This window comes from Tyto alba, unplaced genomic scaffold, assembly GCF_018691265.1.
Source record: "Tyto alba isolate M040663 unplaced genomic scaffold, T.alba_DEE_v4.0 Super-Scaffold_14, whole genome shotgun sequence".
NCBI lineage: Eukaryota > Metazoa > Chordata > Aves > Strigiformes > Tytonidae > Tyto > Tyto alba.
This window is the reverse complement of record NW_024881276.1, coordinates 52,380,134-52,401,919: the sequence shown is the minus strand read 5'-3', so window position 1 is coordinate 52,401,919 and position 21,786 is coordinate 52,380,134. Positions and strand designations below refer to the sequence as shown.

Below are 21,786 nucleotides of genomic sequence, written 5' to 3'. Positions count from 1 at the left end.
TTCCTTTACTGGATACTGGAAGTGTTGTATGTGCAGACTCGTGCAGTAATGCTCTGTACCTTCGATGCCTCCGTTATGCCTATAAATAACCTACAGAAAGAGGACTGCAGAGTCAGAAGAGCAGTTGTATGATTTTATCTGCAAACCTCTAAATCACAGGGTCTGGACAAATCCAGACAAAACCGTGATATTCCTGTAAATTCAAATCTTGGGGCTCTTAGTTCTTTTCGTGTCCAGTTGCTGCAGTGAGAGCGGGAGCACCTCCGGGCAGGGTCCCGGCCTGTCTGCCTGGGCCACCATTTGAAACGCCATCAGAAGGTTTTCTGCAGGTGGGTGGGATTCCGAGGTTTCTCCCAGCCTGGAGCAAGCACCCAAACCGACTCGGTGCTGCTGCCCGCAGCGTGACTGTGGCCTTGCTCTGGTGACCCCAACCTGCTCCACAGCTCATGTGTCACAGCCCGTTTTGTCCACCCGTGGCCAGGTACCAACCTGGCCACTCCCTGGGGCAGCCTGCAGCAGCCTGCTCCCCATCTTCAGCGTCCCCCCCCCCCGGCAAACCTACCTTTCTCCTTCTTGGGAGCCATGTCCTTGCCGAGCAGAGGCATCTGCGGGACCTCCTTCATGTACTGAGGCAGATGGGGGTACTCTTTCCCGTACTGCACGTGGGGCACCTCCTTGCCCATGTGCTGCATCGGGATGCCTTCTTTGCCCAGGGGCATGTGAGGTACTTGTTGTCCGAGGGGTTGATACTGGGGCACCTGGGGTGGCAGCTGCTTGATCCCATAGTAGACGCCGCCTTGAGCAGAGCTCACCAGCTCCAGGTAAATGGTGATGGCCACTGCCAGCAGCTGCACAGGGAAGAGCAGCCCGGCCATCACCTGCAAAAAAAAAAACACAACAAAACCCATAGTTGGCAGAACGTGTTTTTTTCCCGTCGTGTATTTCCCATTAGGGCCGACCTGCTCTTGTTTTCTGCAGCAAACTGCCCCTACATCTCCACAAACTGGCTCTGGTTTGTGCGTTGCCCTGGAAGACACCCTGCAGCAGGCCTGTGTCTGGTTTATTGGAGGCCCTTACTTAAATAGTACTATTACAGCAAATGTCCTTATATGCATTTAGTTTTACACGCCCTGGGCAGTTCCCTCTGCAGTTTCTCCGTATGGGGACCCGCTCCCTCCCATCCCCAAGCTGTAGTTTGCCACTTTCTCACTTGTGTCAGTGCCGTGACACAAGGTTTGAGGAGCTCTGCTTCAAGCTCCGGCCCTGGGGGAGAACAGGCAGGGGCATGTGGGGTTCTCCTAAATGCTTTCTGCCCAAGGGAAGCTAAATTATCAACACCCCTCCTGCTATGCTTTCCATGGCAACGAAAGCTGTTTCTGCACCTTAGGTCTGTGCCTGGAATTGTGCCCCATGGCCGCAGAGTCCAGGGGCTCTCCCTTCCTATTGCAGCTCCTTGCCAGCTCTCCTCCCAAGCTGGGCTCTGATCCTCTCAGCCTTCACCTGGCAGAACTGGGCCCTCACTGCTTCCGGGCAGGATCAGCCACCCCAAGCCTTTCTCCAGGGATGTTCAACTATTTTCTGAAGTTCTCCCCCTCTCCAGGCGGCCCATCTCAGCGTCTAACCAGCCCCGCTAACATAATAGAACAGTTTGGGGTTTTCTTTCTTTTTCTTCCTTATCAAAATATAAGCCTGGGACTTCTTGTCCCATCTGCTGCTGGCTTTCCTTTCTGCAGTAAGGGCATTACTAGCAGGTGAGCAGCAAAGCAGGAACTGGGAACTCCCTAAACGAGTGCAAATGTGGGGGCAGCCTGAGGTAACAAGGAGACCCTCCATGTGTTCAGGTATTTTGCCATTTGTCCCACACCCAAGCCCGGTAGGCAAGTCGTGCTCTCTTCAAATGCACGTGGTGATTGCCAGCCCTGACGGCTGTTCCCCTGTCCCTGCTTTTCTGCCACGCGGAGACGCCTTGCACCTGACCCGGGCACCTGGAGGAGCCCCTGCCACACGCACGCGCTGGCAGAGCTTTGCCCAACCGCTCGTCGGGGCTGGCTCCCAGCAGCTGAGGGGCCCCGATGAGCCCAGGTGTGACCAGGGTGGCCTGAGGAGGCAGCCGGGGCTTTGTGCTGCCTCCTTCTTTTCTTGTCCTTCCCCCACAGCCTGCCTCCACACAGAGGGTGAAAAAAGCCCCTCGGTTTGTGGCAAAGGGGCTCAGCACTGTTCCCCCTGTGCCTGAGGAGGTCTTTTTTTTTGTGGGGAGCAGCTTTTCCCCTTCCCCTGCTGTGGCTGTTCCCCACCCGAGCCCAGCTGCTCACGGGGCTGCAGCCCGGGTTCCCCTGCACTAGGTGAACCTGCAGCATCTGGGAGGACTCCCCTCGCGTGGGGGGCGGCGTGATCCGATGTGGGCTGGGATGTGTCCTCGCAGGAGCCCTGCAGAGACCTGGTTTCGGGCAGGTGAGGCCACCGCCACCCCGGGGAAGGTGTGAGAGCTAGGTGGGGTCGGAGGGAGGAAATTTGTTTCTGCAGGATGGGGCAGCAAGCAGCTCTGCCTGTCTCCTCTAGCGCTGCGTAGTGTACAGCAGGCATCCAGAATGGTCCTCAGAATAATTTGGGAGGGTGGGACTTTGCAACGTGTCTGCGAGGGACTCGTGCCCCGTGGGCAGAGGGTGTGAGTGGGCTGTAGGGCGGCTGCGAAAGCCTGAGCTCAGGGAGGGGGTGGTCAGTGGCACGGCCGGCGTCGAGCCCCGGAGTCGTGGCTTGTGATTTCCCGGCTGGGCTCGAGCGCTGGGCGGGCTGGCACGGACCATCCCCAGGAACCGGCTTCTCTCTGCTCCGTGCTGTGGTGGATGTTACTGACCGGGCGGTAACACTGGGTGCCGTTTGGTTTTCAGTTTTACACCTGCTCAAAGTTCTCCATTCGCTTGGCGTTAGCAAAGAACCTGGAGAAATGCTCACTGCTCTTAAAACATTTCTGCTTAATTTTGTTCTGCGAGATCTAATCCCTTAGTGGAAATTAGTGTATCATCATTACTGAAGGTGCAAGTAGAGGCTAAATCAAAACTGCATAGGTAAAATGACCAGGAAAATGTTAATATTTTCAATGAGGATCCTAAATAGGCAAATGAACTACAGAAAAGATGGAACTGTGTGTTAACAGCAAAACAAACCATTTAAGAAAATGAAATATTAGTGGGTAAACACTAGATGGAGCATATGTTGCACAGCTGAGTTTCTACAGTCACTTTCTCTCCCAGGAATTCAAGGTCTTGGATGTAACCAGCTGCCATGTGGCAAAGAAAACCAGAGCCAAGATGTATGGGAGCCTGTAAGTGCAGCTAAAGCCCAAGCACAGTCACTCATCCTTGTTCAGCAAAGCATTTCAGCAAACGCTGCATCTCCAGAGAGTTGAATGTGGCTTTTAGCCCTCAGCTGGCTGCTTTTCTGGGAGCTGGAGGATTAGGGCTTTAGGACGTGGTATTTCTGCTTAAAGCTCGACAGCACTGGACTGCGAGGGCAGGCCGTGCGTGGGACAGGGTAACTTATTAACCTGCTGCGGCTTCATCTGGGCACCTGGACCCCGAGTGACCTTTTGGGGGGGTCGGGGGCTGGGGTGAGGGGTTGTATCCCCACTCTTGTCTCTGCCAGCCTTTCTGTACCATAATGAGCAAGTAGCTGCAGCTTTGGCTCTCTGTAGCTGAGTAGGGTAACCCCTGCCTCAGTTTGCAGGGAAAATCTCAGCTCCTGGAAAATTTGCAGTATTCTGTGCATCTCTCCCAAATGAAAAGCATTGCCTGTATGAAAAGAGAAATGCAGTGAAACCTATTATTTTTTTTAAAAATTAGAAGATACTGGATGATTTAGGACTGTTGTTGAAACCTACAAGTATGAAGGACAGGGTGGATTTTGAAGAAGGAGGTTATTAAATTAGCTTCTTGGCTACTTTGTTGTTCTGGTGGCCAGTTTTTTGGGATTTGTTTTTTTAAAAAGATAACCTCAGTGGAATAAGTGGAGGGGGAAATAGGTAAAATTCCTTTGGATGTGATTTTTCTCCTTGTTTTTATTACAAAACATGGGCTTTGTGTGCGAGTGGGAGCTATTTGAAATAACTGGAAAAAATTTCCTACGGGGAGACACCAGCCTGCCCGCAGCTCAGCGTGAACGCAGCCTCCCGCTGCCGGTGCCGAGCCCCCTCGGCCCTGCCAGGCGTCACCCAGCGCGCCCGCGGTTTAACGGGCGTGCCCACGCAGCACACGAGTCGTCCTTGTGCGTGGGTGTGGAAATTTTGAGGGAGATCAGGCAAGACTTCTTTGAGATAGGAAAGCTCCAGAAAATGAGGTGATCTCACTACATCTGCGTTTCCTTTAGCGTTTTTTGACTCATCATAACCAAAACAGTGTGGCCTGGAAATGACAGATTGCTCCTCATCTATTGATTTTGGCTGGGGCTGGAGCCTGTGACTAGCTGAGGTGGAAGGTAGGGGTTTATTTACTGAACAACCCCAGGCTAGATGGGACTTGGCTGACATCTTCGAGGGAGGAGGTCAGAGCCTCCCCAGTGGCCTGTGTGGGCTGTCTGGGTCTTGAGATCTGCCACAGGTACCGGGGAAGCAGCCTGTGTTCGGCACCGGCCGCACGGTTTGTCTCTCCCCCTGCTCCCAAAGGAAGGAGGGATCAGACAGAATGATTCTTGATGAGAAATGTGGTAGAGTCGTGTGTGCGACTGGTCGTGCTCGCTGCCTCCCGGCAGTGGGTTCAGCTGGATTGTCTCTGTCCGACGCTGTCACTGCAAGGCAAGCCTGGCCTGAAGCGTGAGGGATGCCTGGGACAGTCCTTCAGTGTTTCAGCTCATTGCCTGTCTCATCCTACTGAGCTCCTCTAAAAAGTTATTTCTGTATTGAGAGAGAGAAGTTGAGGGCCTTTTTTTTCAGTTTGTTTCTGAATGCCTGGGTGCACAGTTCTTGTGGTTTGAAGGCCTCGCTAGGAAACCACGTGCATCTTTGAATGCCTAAAAGCTACTGAAAATCCCGTTCCTCGTTTTTAAAAGAAGCACATGGATCCTAAATGTTGGACAGGTCCTCCAGAGTTTATGAACAGCTAAAGGAGATTTTCCCAGCAGTGACAAGACTTAAGGAAAAATAGCAGAGTGAGAAGGAAAAAAATCTGTGCTGAAGATGCAGCCAAAGTGTAAGACTTCCCGCCCCCTTCACCCAAATCCCAACAATTTAGGGATCATTTCCAAACGCATTCATGTAATGCGATCCAACATGCTTTCAAAGGTGTCCATCAGCAAAGCAGTAAGCTGTGGAATGGGATTTTCCTGGGTTTCTGTCAGAAAGCAATGGGAATGTGTCTACGTATTTATGGCAGGTAAATCAGTGCACCTTTAGAGAAGCCAAAAGCTTGGAGAAAGTGAAGTTTTACCGTGACTGAACGTCTGAAGGAAGATGGAGGAGAAGCAGCTGTGCCTTCGTAGCGTGTGATTCGTCACTTTGCACCAGTCGTTCAGATTAAGACACAATAAACGTTTTGCTTTACCTAGGGTGGCACAAGCCACTCGAGGGTGAAGAAACATTGTCCTAAACCACAGTGTTCAGCTGCTTGTGTGTGAACACTTGTGGTTGGCTCTGTGGGTGAGAGTCAGTCCCTGAACAAACACATTTTTGCGGGCAAAGCTCAAGTGAGAACATTTCTCAATAATCTCTTTGGTAGAGCTGTTCTCCTGAGAAAACTAGAAAGGACCTTCCTCTGGCTATTTGCATTTGTCAGTAGAAACTGAAGACAAAAGAAAACGTACCAGCAGTCGTAATTCTTAAATTGGTGTGAAGAAATAATGTCTGGTTTAGCCTAATTGTGTAAAGAATGTATGGAAAGAGTGATGCCCATCCATGTGGGAGTTGAAATCATAGGTGGTCTTGCAAAGGGTGGAAGCCAGACCTCGATTTATCAGTTCTTACAGGGAAGTGATAGCTCTGCCACGGATTTTGGGGTTAACTGAAATTTACCCCTGTCTCAGAACCTCTAAGATACTTGCCCAGAGACAAGCCCTATGGGCTTAATTTACCACGGGTTGCTTTTGAACTGCTGTATTTCCCAAGAGGCATAAGGCATGAGTAGATCTCAGTGACCAGAACTCCTCTGCCCTGGGGTCCCTTCCATGGGGGCTGCCTAAAGCTGCAGGGACCCGTTCCCCACTGCGCTGAGGGGACAGACTTGCTAGCGCTCAGGTTTCCACATGGAAAATCACTGCTGCAATACTCGCAAAATAAAAATCCTAGTGACTCTGGAGATTTTGTGCCCAGAAGAGGGCTACTTAAAAATAGTTGATGTTGAAAGCTGAATTCTCTAGGATGTTTTTGACTTGGGATCAAAAGTGGTTAAGAGCACGGCTACCTTTGGCGTAGCCTTGATAACTGATTGTGTCTACACTGGTGCGTCCAGGGATGGCTCTGCTCTTGGGGACAGGGGTTCCAATCCCACGGGAACATTGTAAGCCTCACTAAAGTCTCTCTTTGTCACACAGAGACATTCAGGGACAACATAACACAATGGAAATGGCAAATACTGCCTTGCCATGCACAAGGAGTAACACCATGGCGTTGCAGAGCTGGAGGGTTAGATGCTCAGTAGCCCTCCATGGGGGGTTCCCTGGCTGTCCCCCAGCGCCCAGGCAGAGGTGCGTGGCAGCTCATGGGGAGTCAAAGAAGGGCTTGTAAGAGAAAGCTACAAAGTCTTTGCAAGGTGATAACCATATTTTTGTCTGTTGTCATTTTTAGTGTTACTTTGATAACGAATAACCTATACTGTTCCTGTTCTGTACAGTGTCGTTCCTGTAAATTGCTGGGTTATACGTGCAAGTATGTGCACATCCCACCCCGTACATATTTTTCATAGATTAATCACTGGGGTTTTTTTTTGCATTTGTAAACTGATTTGGTTAGCTCCTTCTTCTAAGAAATTTTAGCAAAAAAATGAGAAGAGCAGCTATCAAGGCCTTAGTTCTGGTAGTTGCTCAGCACCAGTGAATAGCTGAGGAGACTTCAAGTGGGGGGATGTGTTTGGATGTGGAAAGTCAAGCAAATGTTGGCTGTCGTTCTCAGTGGCAGTGCCACAATGTGTAGGTGGCTTGAGCAGTGATCTTCCCAGCATGTTGATGTCCACAGTTTGCAAAATTTAACTGTTTCAGAACTTAATCTCAGCTAAAACTATTCTCTGGATCGTTAAACTCCTTTGAGGACTAACTTGTCAGTCAGTGAGTACTTTCTGAAGGGATCTGAGGATACTCTGTACTACACTGAGACTGAATTTTAGTGGGAACTTGTGTTTTCAGGGAGAGGAAAAACCAACCTTCTGCTTGCCAAATGATTTTTGTATTTGCTCAGAGCTTATGGTGCCACACATTACCACTTGAATATAAAGCACTCTTCTGCCTTTCTGTGCCAAATAAGGTTTTGTGTCATTTGGACAGATGTTTTCAAATTTGCAATCAAACTAATTAAACTCAGTTTGGGGGGTTTCTTTTTGAACGTTCAGTCATACTCCACCTAAAAACAGGGAGTGAAGACAACCAAATGCAACTTGGCACAGATTTTGTCTGAAAGCTAACCAGTTTCATAACACAAATTAAGACAAGCTACACTGATTTAATCTTATATTCAGCAGTAAGGAGCAGGACATAAGGGAGAGTGCAGTCTCTGTGCTCCATGCCTGACTTCAGTCCAAGCACGTTTGGGGTCCTGCATCACTTTACTTTTAATGGTGCCTACAGCTTCGTTGAAGGCAATACCTGTTACTTGAGAAGGCAAAAGGTTTACCTTACTAAAGGGTCTACGAGGGCCCGTGCGTTCTGTAGGGAGGAAAGTAGGCTTTATGGTTAATGTAATCCTGCCTTCTTGCCTCTTGTGAAACTCTCCCACAGAGATCAGGTTTATTTTCTTTTTTTTCCCCCTCCATCCTCTTCACTGTCCCCTCCAAGGAAACAAAGTAGTGTTGAGTGTCTGTGTTCAGTTTAGATTACCAAGAAACAGCTATTGTTTAGTATGTTAAAAATAAATTAAATCATATTTTGCTCAAGGTCTAACAACTGTGTCTGATTATCATGTGGTATTTACCAAATCTAAGACAGTCATAACAAGTATTGTCATAATAAACATTTTAAAATACACACATGCATAAACCTGCTGCTAATGGGGAATATTCAACATGTGCAAGATGCCTATTTCTACTTTTTTCTTTAAATTCAAAATGGTGCCTACAGTTCCTAGAGAAGTGTGAAAACATCTAAATAAATGGCTTCATCTTAAAAACTGATAATCATCTATAAGCTATCTTTGGCTTCAGTGGTAATTATATGATCTTTTCTTGCAATGCCTGGGGATAGCTCTGTTTATGCATTTGTAAATCCGTTTCCAAAGACAAAGCGACTGTGTCTGCTCCCATCTTTTTGTAAATAGGTCGTGCCTGTGCTCAGTCTGCACGGTCACCCAGTTCTCTGTATGAAAATGCCACCCTTGGACTTGCCCCGTTTCGCACTTCCAAACAGTGTATATTTGCAAGCGTGTCCTGTATCTGTGTATTTATGAAAATAGCTGTCCACATGCAGGTATTTGTGCGTGCACAGATGTGAAAACACACATCCTTGGACTGGAAGCAGCCACGATGAGAAGGAGAAAGTAGGCCGTGCAGACATAATTATGTTGCCTTTAGTCTTCTCCCTCCCGCCCATTCTGCTGCGAGCCTACCTATCGTGGGCCTGGGTAGGCATCTCCATCTCTCTCTGCAAATCTGGGCATGATTAGATTGGCGCGTCCGCGACCCCTGACTCCCAGGCACTGACCTCTGCCGACTCCACACAAACACGGCGCTCACGATCTACGATGGTATTCAGATGCCTGGCGCTAGCGATTGATTTCCAGGGCAGTTAGTCTCTTGCATGTCTTTGAGGATCTGGTCCACAAGCTGTTTGCTGGAAAATGCCTGAAAGCTACTTGCAGTCAGACGGCAGGGAGCCGTGACAAGGCTCAGCAAGCTGGGCATCGCTGGCCGGGGGACCACAGTCCCGAGGGGTGCAGCTGCCTTGCGTGGTGGCGTGTAGTTGTTTGCCCGAATCGCTGTCTGACCTCGGGGTGGGGAAGAAGGACCAACATGGGAGAACGTTTGCAGAAAAGCACGCGACTTTATTTATGGGATTAGAGTTAATTATAGGTAGGATTTAGCAAATAGCTGCCTTTGTTCTCTGCCACACGACATGCGCTCGAATCCTCTGCCTAATGCTCTCTTCTGGGCAGTTTGCCTACAGTCTCGGTGGCAGGCGGCTTTGACAGGGGCACTTAAGCAGTTGCTACGAGTTCAGCGATCGGCTGCGCGAGGCGTGTAAACCGGGACGTGATAACGTGGAGCACACAAAGTGATCAAAGCTCAGAGCTGCCTCCCCGCTTATCGGCACGCAGTCGCCCTCCTGGCACGGAGCCCGGGGCTGGCAGCCGGTGCATCTGCACGCAGCCTGGTCGTTCTGCGTGGGGACTGAGGCGAGGGCTCCTTCTCCGAAGCGGTGGTGCTACCGGGTGCTGCAGGAGCTCCCCGTGGGGCACGGGCCCTGACACCGCCCAAGGAATTTGCCTTACCAGATGTAAGGGGTTTGCTGTGCACAGCCCGCTGGCAACGAGGCTGTTTTTTTATGGAAGTGCTTTTACGGTCAACCGACCGTCTCCTGGGGGTGGTGTTAGTTTGGGGGAATTGTTTTGGAGAAAATGCTTCACATCCACTGCCAGTTCTCTACCCCAAAATAAATGTAAAGACGAACAATTGGAGATGCGCTTCAGACTGAAGTGCTTGATCTAGTAGGCTGAACCTCGAGGTGTTGATAATGAACTATGGTGATTACTGGTTGCAAAACAGTGTGGACAGGGAAGTACGGGCTTTCTTTAGAAACCTCCCTGCTCAGCTGTTGCTCATCGCTCTCAGCCTTGCTCTGCCCTGAGATAGGTTGTGCTGGCTGCATGCAGTAGAAACCTCCCAGATTTTCATGGTACAATTGTTTGCATGTTATTATGGTACAATGGCTTGCGAAGTGTATCACAGCCTTTTACTATTTTAATCCAAAGCAGTGCCTCTGGCAGTGCTGCTATGAATTATACTCACTGGTAAAAGTGTAAAAAGTTTCCATTTCGCTACCTCTTGGTTCAGCCAGCTACAGCTTTGTGAACAAGCCACACGCTAGCAATTGCCTCTAAATGACGGGTGAATCATCTGCCCAGTTTAGTGTTAATCAGTGAAATGCTCCATCTTTTCAGATGCATGGGAGTAGACAAAAGTGAGGGAGGAAGACTGTCTCTCTCTGAGGCAATTAATAAAATCAAACGTATCCTGAATCTTCACTCGGATACTCACAAGTGGCAGAGAGTCTTACTCTGAAGGATATCTACCAGTTTTACTGCTCAGAGGACTCTTAGTTCCTCATTTGATTAATCGAAGTATTGTACAAAAAGGAAAAAAAATAAAATATATTCTTTGTGAAGGTGCATTGAGTCCTAAAGAGACACAAAAGATCAACTCAAGCTACATATATTTTATTCTAATACAGCCTGGTTTTGGGTTTTCTTTGATGTGTCTGGGAAGACTGCTTAGAGGGGGAGCATTGTGTGAATTAGCAGATCTCAATACCTTTAGGAAAGCTTAGATGTGTATGGGAAAATCCAATTAATTACCATCTGCAAGACACAAATAGGTGCTAGAATACATATGTTTTCTTAAACGCTCCCCAAAAAGCGGCAATAGAAAAGAAAATCCTGATTATAACAGTGCTCTTGGTAATGACAGTGACTGATTGTTACAGATGTCACAGGGAAGATAATCTGTCTTTTTATTAGATTAAACATTATGTAAAGCAGTACGGGTGTCTGCAGATGTAATATTCGTGTAGGCTTGACTGTTCAGACTAGCTAAACTATGCTTGGTGCCAAAGCTGAGGGGACGAGGGGAAAGTGGCCAGAAACTGCTCTCGTGCTTCTCTTGATCCTGAGGCTGTAGCAAGTGCCATTTCAGTCACTGGTGCCACTTGAGGTCTGAATGGCCTTGTGTGGCCTGTGGGCCACCTGCAGACACCCTGCCGTGGTGTGACATCCTGTCACGCCACGGCCACTGCCACCGTGTATTTCTTTTGGGGGTAAAAAGGCTGCTCTGTGTCCCGGGTGAATAGAGCCCAGCCCCAGCTTTGGGAAAGGCAGGTGTCTGTCTGCGTTACCACCCAGGTCCGGCCGGTGCTCTGCAGTGGGGCTTTTTGAGAGGCGAGGGCTCCTGAGGCAGGCAGGAGCGCTGGCTCTTTGGGAAGGGGTAAGTGTTAGCCTCTTTATTATCAGTGATGAAGCAGGGACTTCTTTGAGCTTCAGAACCGTATTTCCCCTCCTCTTTTTAGCACTGCATGCATACTGATTGAAGTGCTTTACAGTCATCTAGGTGGAAGCCATTAAGCCCTAACAAGGCATCAAGATCATGAAATCCCATTAAGAAAAAGAGTCTAATTCTGGGTACGCTGGTTCTTTGGTTGAAGTCTTGGTAATAGAGAAACTTTATTTCCTATTCCCCTTTGCAGGAATCATACTCGAGCCTTTGCAACTTGGACAGTGCTTACTTTAACAGTCCTGGGAGTTCTTGAACTATAAAGCAAGAAATCTTTGCAGGACTCTGAAGTACTTGGCCTGATCTTAATTTGAAACAATTTATTGTTCTCCGTGACTCCTGTTGCAATCCTGTGGCCTTATGCCTTGCCTTCTTGCCATAAAATTTGCTTGATTGCCTCTTTCTGAAACTGGCACAGCATAGCATTTCTGTTCCTTTTCTCGCTTTGATGCTGTACAAAATGTGTTTTCTTGGCTCTTGCCCTCATGCTGCTTCATTTTTTTTTTCTTTTAAATAAAAGCAAAAGGCTTTGGAGGTTCTATTTCGGAGATTAATTGTTACCACTTACAATATTTCCGTTCACTGTGCTTTGCTGAGCCTGATGAGAGAAAGAGCAGCTTCTCTCTCCCTTATTTCTATTTGCTGTGTTCTAACTTTGCAGCTCCTTGGAACCCCCAAAGTCCCAGTCCAAAGGAGATATGAAAACAGTAACAAATGTCTGTAAAATATTTTTCTTGAAAAAACCTCCTGTCTCTAAGACAATTTTTATTGGAAGGTTATTTGCCATTAAAAAGATACCTCCGCTTTGCACTTTTCCCACCTTTACTCAAACAGTGGAAGAAATGATCTTGCCTTAGAAGGTTAAACATACTAGACCATTCCATCCAGGTAGAAATAAGGAGGATGCTTTTAAATTATTTAGCAGCAGTTATTTTCCTGTTTTATTATAAAGTATTGCAGATATCCTCATATTTGTTAGGATGTGCTGATCTTAGCCATGACCTGACACTGTTCCGTTCACAAAACTCAAGCAGATATTATCTCATGATCATATTTCCTAAATGGGCAAATTTTATTTTTTTGATGCTACTTTTATCGATAAAGACTAAGATGACAATAACCACAACTAAACACTCATTTGGTTAAAACGGTTTTAAAACTGGGCTTTTAATTTGTATAAAAGACCCTTTGTTCTCTGGGTCATATCTATGGGCGGACATGAAGTTGGAAGCTGCTGGGCAGTTGACAGTGGACCGACCAACGTACATCTCTCCATAATCTGGTACTTGGGTGCAATCACCACCAAAAACTCTGGTGTACTCTTTACTGTCACCATGGCTGAACTGCACACATACGACAGAGAGATCTGCTCATAAAGGCCTTCTGTCTTTTGTTCTTGTGCAGCACACAAATTAGGCCCCTCTTCCACAGCCGGAGTAAGACTGTACTTGAGCTGCTGATGGCTGCTCGGAGGTTGAAAGAAAAATTTGGCACCTGCCTTCAAAAGAGGGTTGTGACCTATGAGCTGAGAGTGAAGGGACTTGCGCCGGTATACTTCATTCACCTGAAGGCACTTAAACCCAGGAGATTTAGGATGAACTGCAATCTTCAACTTTTCCTATTTGGCTGGCTTAGGCAGCTCCCCAAACAGTGACTTTTGTGAATCTCTCTCTGGAGCACATAACTCCCCTTACACACATGCATGGAGTCCAGGCATCTAATTCAGGCATGTGGACTCCATTATCGGGCCAGATGCAAACATCCCCTCATGGATTAGGGTCTGAAAGGTTCTATATCCTGTATTGTCAATCACCTAAAGCCTCCGTTTTCCCTACCCAGTCCTTTTTTGTTTCAAAATCTTGATTTTTTTGAAGCAGATACGTATTTTTAAAAAATTCTTCTTGTATCTATGCAAAGGAGTAGTTAAGGCATGTGTTAGATATTCATTGGATGATGTGGTTAAGACAACAGTGACTAACCTCACAAAATCTGGCATTAGAAAAATCAGTGCTCTTAAAGGAAATCGTATTCTTCCCCACAACCTTTGTTCACCAGATTCTTACTGCTGAACATCAGAGGACCAAAGGTTCATGGCTGCCTACAAGCTATGACTTAACTAAATAAAAATAAGTCCACTAGACAGATACTTCTCAGCAAGGGAAAAGGAGCCTTGTTTCTCCGAACAGCAGAATGGCTATCAGCAATGTTTACAGTGATTTTTGTTTGTTTGTTTTGTTTGACTGTGAGTTGGGGCACCTACAGTAATTCTAAGTTAATTTTGTGTTAGGTCAAGAAACCTGCTCAGATTTTCAGATGCTAGTGGAAATCATGTATTCTTGGTAGAAATACTTCTAATGTGCTTTGTGGACAGCTTGTTTAGCCACGCAAAGGAAAGCGATAATCTGAAATACATAATTATAGCCCACAGGCTCAGAGTTTGAGAGGTGGGTTTTTTTTAGGTCTGAGCTGTATTCCCTGAAAATTGTTGCAAAATTCTCAATAAATTAAATAACAAGCCTGACTAGATCCTACAGGAATGAGCTCCTTAAAGGACTGTACTTGCAAGTTGTGCTAGTAAAATCATCCAGGGACTAATGTTTCCAAAAGATGTGCTTGCAGCTTTGTGAGCTCCAAAAACCTTTGGCAAGTACCGGTACTGGACACAGGGTGCAATTTAGGCTACGTTTAGAGTAGGAGCACTTTACTGCTAAAGGAATACTAAATGGCAAAGTGCTCGAGGTGAGAAGCAGCCATACCAGAAACTCTGAGCAATGTGCTGGGGTAGTAAGCCCTGCCCATAAACACCCACATAAGCATATGCACACAGATGAAACAAGAAGTAAGAATTAAAATAAAGAAATCAAAACCTCCCAAGTCAGTTTTGCTGGTATTACTGCATCTATATGAGTAGTTTGTGATGGTATCACTGCGTCACGCTGCTGGGACCCCAGAGCACAACTGGGTCACAACAGGTAAAGGAAGAAGCACCTGGAGGAAAGCTGGGTTATGAACAAAAGGGAATGTATGAAGGAATTAACTGAGATACCAGAGATTTAGCAGCTCTCTGCTTGGGATTGAGGGGTAATCCAATTTCTTCCATCTTCACTGATTTAAGCTTTAATAATAAATCAACAGTGACTATACTGGACGAAAACCTAAAAGTTTTCATAATCCATGGGATTGAATGGCATCCATATTTGCTCTTTCATTAGATACTATTTTCACTACAGGTTTTTGAAAGTAACATTACAGAAGGGAGAAGTAAGGCAAATGTACAGAGAGTTTTCATCTCTCCTTTTAAAACATAGTGGGCAAAATGTACAAACTACTGCCACATAACAATGCCATTGCTTTTAAGTGCAGGTTTGGATGGATTAGTTTCAGATAGTATCTATAGAAAAAAAATATCACCCTCCTCTTTTTCTTTTCATCCTAAAAGGCAGGACTAGTAATCAAAATCACTAAGAAATTACAAAAAAACCCAACTCGGTATATTTCATTTTTTGGCAGTTTTGTTTCTTTTGCCTACTTAGGCTCTAGACTGGATTATCTCCTAATGCATGTACAAATCTCATAAATCACCTTTGAGAACTGCTGTTAAATTCTACCTATGCCTCTCCTCTTCCTGAATTGCTTCTTATTTTATCTCTGTACCCTTTATGACTAATAGCTATACCTTGTTGTCTCCTTGTACTTATTCCCCAAATGATGCAGAGTCTCTTAACAGTGCTCAGTTGAAAATTATTTACTTTTTTTGATATTGTAATATTACATGCCGTTATGTCTTTGGCTTGAAATGAAGTCCTCATTTTGATTAAATGTGACACCTGAAATGAACTTGTCTTCAAAGAACTAAGCCGTGACAAATCATCCAGAGGAAGGGGAGAGATTTGTGTTTTCCTCCACTTGCAGTCATCAATATATTGAGACCATATACCACTGGTGTGGCATTCATAATGTGGTGGTAATGGTTAGGGAGGAGAAGACAAACCTACTTATTTTTCATTTGGAAATGAAAAGTTATTAACACAATATTGTTGAAGAATTTTCCTGGCTAGTTTTCCCTTGGCTGCCTCAGGTTAAAATGACTGCTGAAGTTTAATATTGTATGAATCCTCCTGACTATGAAGGTCTAGTAAGTCTCCTTGGATGGATCTGTGTCAGAGATAAAATGCAGAAATTTGAACGGACATGACAGAAAACTATATGCAGTAGTGACTCTAACTTTGAGAAACTGTGTCCCGTCCATTCATTTGCATCAATTACACTGGTAAATTTATTTTTTAATGTAATAAAAAAAATAATATTTCCTAGAGTTCAGTAATTCAGGCCTCTACAATTGTAAAGAAAAACCCTACACGACCTGGAAAAGATTTTTCTCGAATGACTCAATTAATTACTTCCATGTGAGAATTAGAAACATTAGAAGCTTGTGAAATTCAGCAGTTGGGGAAATGGTCACTTGTGCAGACAGGTAATTTGACATGTACATAGATAATCCCATTAATTTTTAATGAGAACTATAACCTGTATAAATTTTGCTACTTGTTAAATATTTTTAAATGGACTTCAACCGATATATTCCCAGGCAGTTATCCACACGGTAGACTATGACTTGTTTTTCTTAATCAAGTAAAACTACAATGAGAATTTTGCTCAATTAAGAACTGAAGAATTTGGCTGAGCTTTATTCAGTTCTTGGCAGTAGGAAAAACTGGTCTTTCCAACAGTAAGTGCCAGTGCAAAATATTTTGGCAAGGAGCAAATGTCAATTTAGATCTATGAAATTCCCATTTTCAGGCAGTAAAATTAGAATCGCTCTGGTTTGTATTAACAGTGGAGGTAATTCCTATTTATAAACAGAATAACCAATATCACCGAGTCCTAACTTTTCCATGTGCTCATTTTATTGATACTGGTATTTTTCTGCTGCAGAAATTATCACAATGATTAAAATTATCTGGTTTGAAGTGGACAGCACTGATTTTTATTGAGTCCATTATACTGCATCTTATCTTGCTAATGATGACATTTAATGGGATGTCACAGATGAATAGCTTTACTTGCCTAGCCCCTCTGAGCTAAAAGGAAAATTTCCAGAGATGGAACAGTTGGAAGGTAAGTAGGAGTGTTGCTTTCCTTTAACATTTTTCGAATGAAGTGTTTTTCTTATCATTCTTTTAATCTATTCAAAACTATCCCAAATTACTTCTGGAATGTGGGCTGGAGATGTCATGAGAACAGACATTATTTCATATATCTGATATATATATTTTTTTTTTAAACTGGCGACAAAGATCTCATTTAATTAAATGAAAGCAGACTTTGTATATCTCTGTTGATGTACAGTCCTACAGGCAGTAGGAGAATGAGGGAAGAACCTGTAAAGTAAACCTATCTATTAAATTAAAAAGACATACTTATGTTCAGACTTGACTATTGTTTTACAAGGAACTCCCAAGAAAACATGCATGTGGATCCCATTTCCTGCAGAAGTTTGCTTTAAACACTCATGAAATCAGAATATTATACTTCAAAGATTTCTTAGTTTAGCTAGAAGTAGGGCTGTAAATGTTTTGCCCATATCCTTCATGGCTTAGCTGATGCTATCAGCCAACCCACTTCATACCTACGGAAAAGACTACTTCTCTTTGGCCTGCTCTGTAGGCCAAGTGTCAGCGCTGCAATCAGGTCTATAAATCTAGATTATTTGTGTACTGGAGTTTCTCTTGCCGCTGTGATGAAGAAATAATTGAGTTGCAGAACTCCACCAGTACATATGAAGCTCATTGAATTTTATTCTCTAACAAAGGCATTAGTTTGGAAATGGAAAAAAAAGTATAAATGTAAGCAGATACATATGTTTTTGATATTTGAACCCATTTAATTATATCATTAGTTTTGCCAAGTAACATGACATGGACAAGTTAGATGTTAGCCTTTTTTATAATTTAACTAAAGTGATCACGTATATTGTGTGCTGGCTACACACACTATTATGTTTGATCTTTGTCCAACCACAGAAAATTGGTGCAAAAAAAGCATGGAAGGACCCGGGGCTTCCAAATGTGTTAAATGCATTACAAAGACACTTGAAACTTACTCGTCATTTAGTCTTGTTCACTCTTGGTGATGATGCCTCACTGGCTAAAAGTAATAATCCTAAAGTGAATTGTTTTGTAAAGAAATGCAGTGGTGCCATCTTTTTTCCTTGTAATTATAATAGAGATGATTCTCAAGAAAAACACAATTTGAAGGTTACCACACTTAAGATGCACATCTATGGCCTTGCTCAGCTGTGTGCTGCCAAAGCACGCACGTTAGAAATGAGCTGAGGTGGTAGTGTCCAGATCGAGAAGAGCCAACATTTTTTACTGCAGATATAACACAGACTCCCACAGTTGCTATCTATGGATTTGGGGCTGATGCTCTGAACCAGAATGGTGAAACAGGCACATGCTGAATGTTTGCTATTCTCATAAGATATTCTTTCTTTCCTACAGTGCTGGAGGGGAGGGGTTTAGAAAATTATAATTGTGAAATACTGTTCCTACCTCCTATGAGGACATGCTGTCCCTAGAGAACTAAGAAAATATCTGGCTTATACGTTTTCCCAGTGAATTCCTAAGGATAGACTTAGGCGTGCTAGTATCTCTGAAAAAGATGGAAAGCAGATTATAAACTGTCTGATATTGCTGAGTTAAATAATGGCTTGGCCCCTGGCTCTGAGAAAAACTGCTGTGTTGGACTTGAATCCTGCCTGTTTACGCACATCACAGGACTTACAGTAGGGGGTGGCAGAATTCTGGTAGTGAGTGCTGATCTGGTACGTCCAGACACCATCACTCAAGCAGCAGGCTCAAGTTTTAAAAGAACTAGAGATTTTTAAGGATGTGCGTAAGGTTGTTCAAAAATGCTTGTATGACCTTGGGCAAGTTACAGTACCATTTTTAATTTGTTTGTATGGAAAAGGCAGGTCTGATCCATCAGCCCCTACTTGCTTTCCACACATGTATGTGTCATTTGCTATCGCTCCCCAGCTCCTTCTTTTTGGTGTGTTCTAACCCCTGCTCACAAGTTTCTTCCACCTTGAGCATTGCCATTTGTATTGGAGAAGGAAAGGAGGAATGAAGAGAGGCGAACCAACAGGCAGTGAAGTTTTTTGTGGTGTCTGAAGGTCCCTCAGCTCACACATCTCATTTAGAGGACAGATCTGGAGTTCAGGACTCCGGATGGGATCTACAGTGGAGGAATAGAAGTCACTTGGCAAGCAGACCCGTGGTAAGCATCAAGATGATGCAGCCTGACTGGCTAGTGGTACCCATACTACCTAGTTTCAAGCTAAAGCTTTGATACCTCTGCAAAACATTGCAGATGTTTCTGGGGCTTCTATGTAAGTATTGCCATATTTTGCCAGTCTCCTTCAGATCTTCATTTGCAAAATGGGTCTGAAGCTCCTTATTCATCTGAGTGATGCTGTAAAGAGAAGTACGTTGAGCATTTTAATGGGGGCCATATTAAGGCATCAGTCTCCTTTTATCTTTCTCATGCTCATGAGCATGCGAAACACTAGGTTACAGAGAGAAGAAACTTTTGATGGCAGTAAGCTCTTCTGTGTACTACATTGGTTCTTACAGTTTCCAGTCCCTGCATTTGACTGTTTACATGTCTCTGTGAACCTCTAGCTTTAAATGAAGCCACACAGAGACCACAAGTCAGTCTTGATGAGCAGACAAATTTATTCAGGTTCTCTTCAGGGTTATGAGACCCGAAAGAATAGTTTCCTGAAAATATATTTGTCAAGAAAATAAGCGCTAAAGATAAATAATATAGTGGAGGCCAAAAAAGAAATTAAAACAGGGCATCCCCCCACATTGTTTGCTTACGCAAAATCAGATGGATTTGTCTCTGGGGACTCCAGGACTGGAGCTGCTTTTTTTCTTCATGGTAGGTGCCATATGTTGCCTGCTCTTTTTTTCTGGCCTTGCTTTTGTATATATTATGGTGTCTAAAGCAATTATTCACATCACTTACTCTACTTCATCCATGCAAATTAGAACTGTATTTTCAGTTAATATGAAGCTGTAGGTGCTATCCCCAGTTTTTCTTAAATCCTCACTGTGTTACTTAAATTCTACATGCTATTACTTCCGAATTCATTGCTTGGCCTGAGTAAATGCAATCCATTAACTATTTTAACCCCCACACAAGCATCCTCCCTACACCTTTAATTATAACAGCTTTCAAGAACATTTGCCTTCACAGTCTATGATGCCATTAAGAAATGGAATAGTACTTTACAATAAAAGGGACATATTTCTTTGTCTTGACACTATCATTTTTCCTGTATTAGATCACTATTTTGTATGTTTTGGAGCCACCTGAAATTAGCTTGCATCTGTAGGGTACCTGTTCACTCCCATTTTAAAACCACCAGAGCAACCCTTTTCAGAGTCTTTTCCAGAAATGCTTCAGTCCTAGAAAAATGTGTGCTTCACTTAAAACAAAAGAAAACCAACCTAAAAACTATAAGAAGAAATATATCTTACAGCCCTACACATTGTGAGAGAGGAATGAAGCTTTAGGCCCTGATACTCATCTTTGAGTAGTGTAATTTAGAAGAATCTTCCTTTGTATTGGTGGTATTGTCCCTGTGTAATGTTGGGATAACATGGCTGAACAGAAACACAACTGCTTCTTGTTTGTAGCTAGTCCATCTTGTGCAAAACAGTGGAGAGGCCCTCCTTACTGCCAACTGTCCAGTACAGCATTCAGTGAGACTGTAAAAGCCTTGGGGAGAAGGAGGTGAAGAGGGTAAAAGAAGCACTGACCGAAAATCACACTGGCCTGGTGCAGATTAATTAGTCCATAAAAAAAGAGTGTAGTAAGGTCTGGAGTAACTGTTTTAACTTCAGTTTTAATCACGTAAGTCCTTGTCATGCTGCAAGCAGCCCAGTTCTGCTGAAGGAAGAAAGAAAACAAAACAGGGCATGATTTGGGTAGAATGCATGGGGAGGCCATGTCTTCTGCATGCACTATCCTCCTGCCACAGGCTGTTTCCAGCATTCCAGCTGGGTGGGCAGTGGATGCTGCCGTCCTTGGGTCTTCACCCATTCAGTTGGTGGTTCCTCCACCCTATCCCAGGCCTGCTGTCCCAGGGACTGCCCTGACCCCTCTGGATTAGCCCTTTGCTTCTGTGGGGCTGAGGGAAGGACTTCTGTCACCATCAGTGGCCCCCACCTTCAGGCTCAGCTGCTCAGCCTGTGCCTTGCTTTAGGAGCTCACCTGTTATGACTTAAAGACTAGGTAGTGCTGCTGAGGGAAAAAATAGCTGAAATGGGTGAGTGAAATAAGCCTATGAAAGCAATGGAAAGGCTGGCACTTGGCATGGTTGTATAAAGGAAATATTGTTATTTCTAAGGAAAAGACACTATTTCTACAAGTATAAGCTAAGACATTTTTCTCTTTAGCACCAAAGCCACACACTGGTATTCATCTAGGCTTAATGCAAACACTGCATGGGGCAGTTCAGGGATAGTCAGCTCTTACAAGCAATTGTAACTTTATAAGCTTTGTTTGGAGTTTTATTAGATTCCCTACTGCAGTATTCAGTAGACAAAATGGGCTTGACATTTAAAACCCATGTTGTATAATTTTTCTAATTCCAGATACAGTCACTGTAACTAATTTGTGGAAATAATCAAAAGAGAATTAGATGTTTATGTATTCTTTTACAGGATAAAAAATGGATTGCTAGCAAGTATATTTATAAAATCAAGTACACTGAATGCCAGATGTTGTAGCAGTGCATCTGAAGATCGAAAGTTTCATATCAATGTATAGATATTTAAATAATTACAGCTACTACAACCAATTCAAATGTCTGCTGGAGCAATTTTTGATCAGTATGGAAACTATTGGGTTTTCATGGGAAGTCCTTGAGAGCAGACACATCTCGCTACTGAAGCTGCCCCATAGGTGGCGTGAGCCATCCACTCAAGCACAGGCACAGGCCTAACACTCTACTTACATTTTTTTTTTTAAAAAAAAAGCAAAATAACAAAAGCATGTTCAGATAATTGTCCTTTATATAGGTGTTATGGCCTGTGTTGGCTGGGACACAGCTGTGTTACGCTGCCTTCAAGTCAGATCTATTGTGTTTTGATAAATTAATAAATACTTTTATTTCTTGTAAAGGTAAAATCTTATCTTAAGAGGCAGTGTTCACCTGTGTCTTTGAATGAGGAAGGTCCTCTCTTCTCCCAGTTACTTCAATCACCTACAAACAGCATATTCCTGGTACCGTCCAGGGCAAACATGTTATAAGCTGAGCATTAACAAATGCCTTTCCTTTTAGTCCTTTCTGGATTCCTGTCTTTTAGTCTGTGTTTAGCTT

The 21,786-nt window shown here is 44.3% G+C and overlaps 1 protein-coding gene across 4 annotated transcripts in view; it reads right to left on the bottom strand.

The window, feature by feature from the left end:
- The window catches only part of COL8A1 (collagen type VIII alpha 1 chain), an 88,735-nt gene that overhangs the window by 3,336 nt on the left and 63,613 nt on the right, over positions 1-21,786 (bottom strand). For 3 of the 4 annotated variants that reach the window (XM_042788447.1, XM_033005291.2, XM_042788448.1), the window contains one exon: positions 563-878. In XM_042788447.1, coding sequence (XP_042644381.1) covers positions 563-875 — 313 coding nt within the window. In that variant the 5' untranslated portion in view covers positions 876-878. Of the gene's footprint in view, positions 1-562; positions 879-8,829; positions 9,002-21,786 lie in introns of those variants that run through there. The other variant, XM_042788449.1, reaches the window with a different exon arrangement.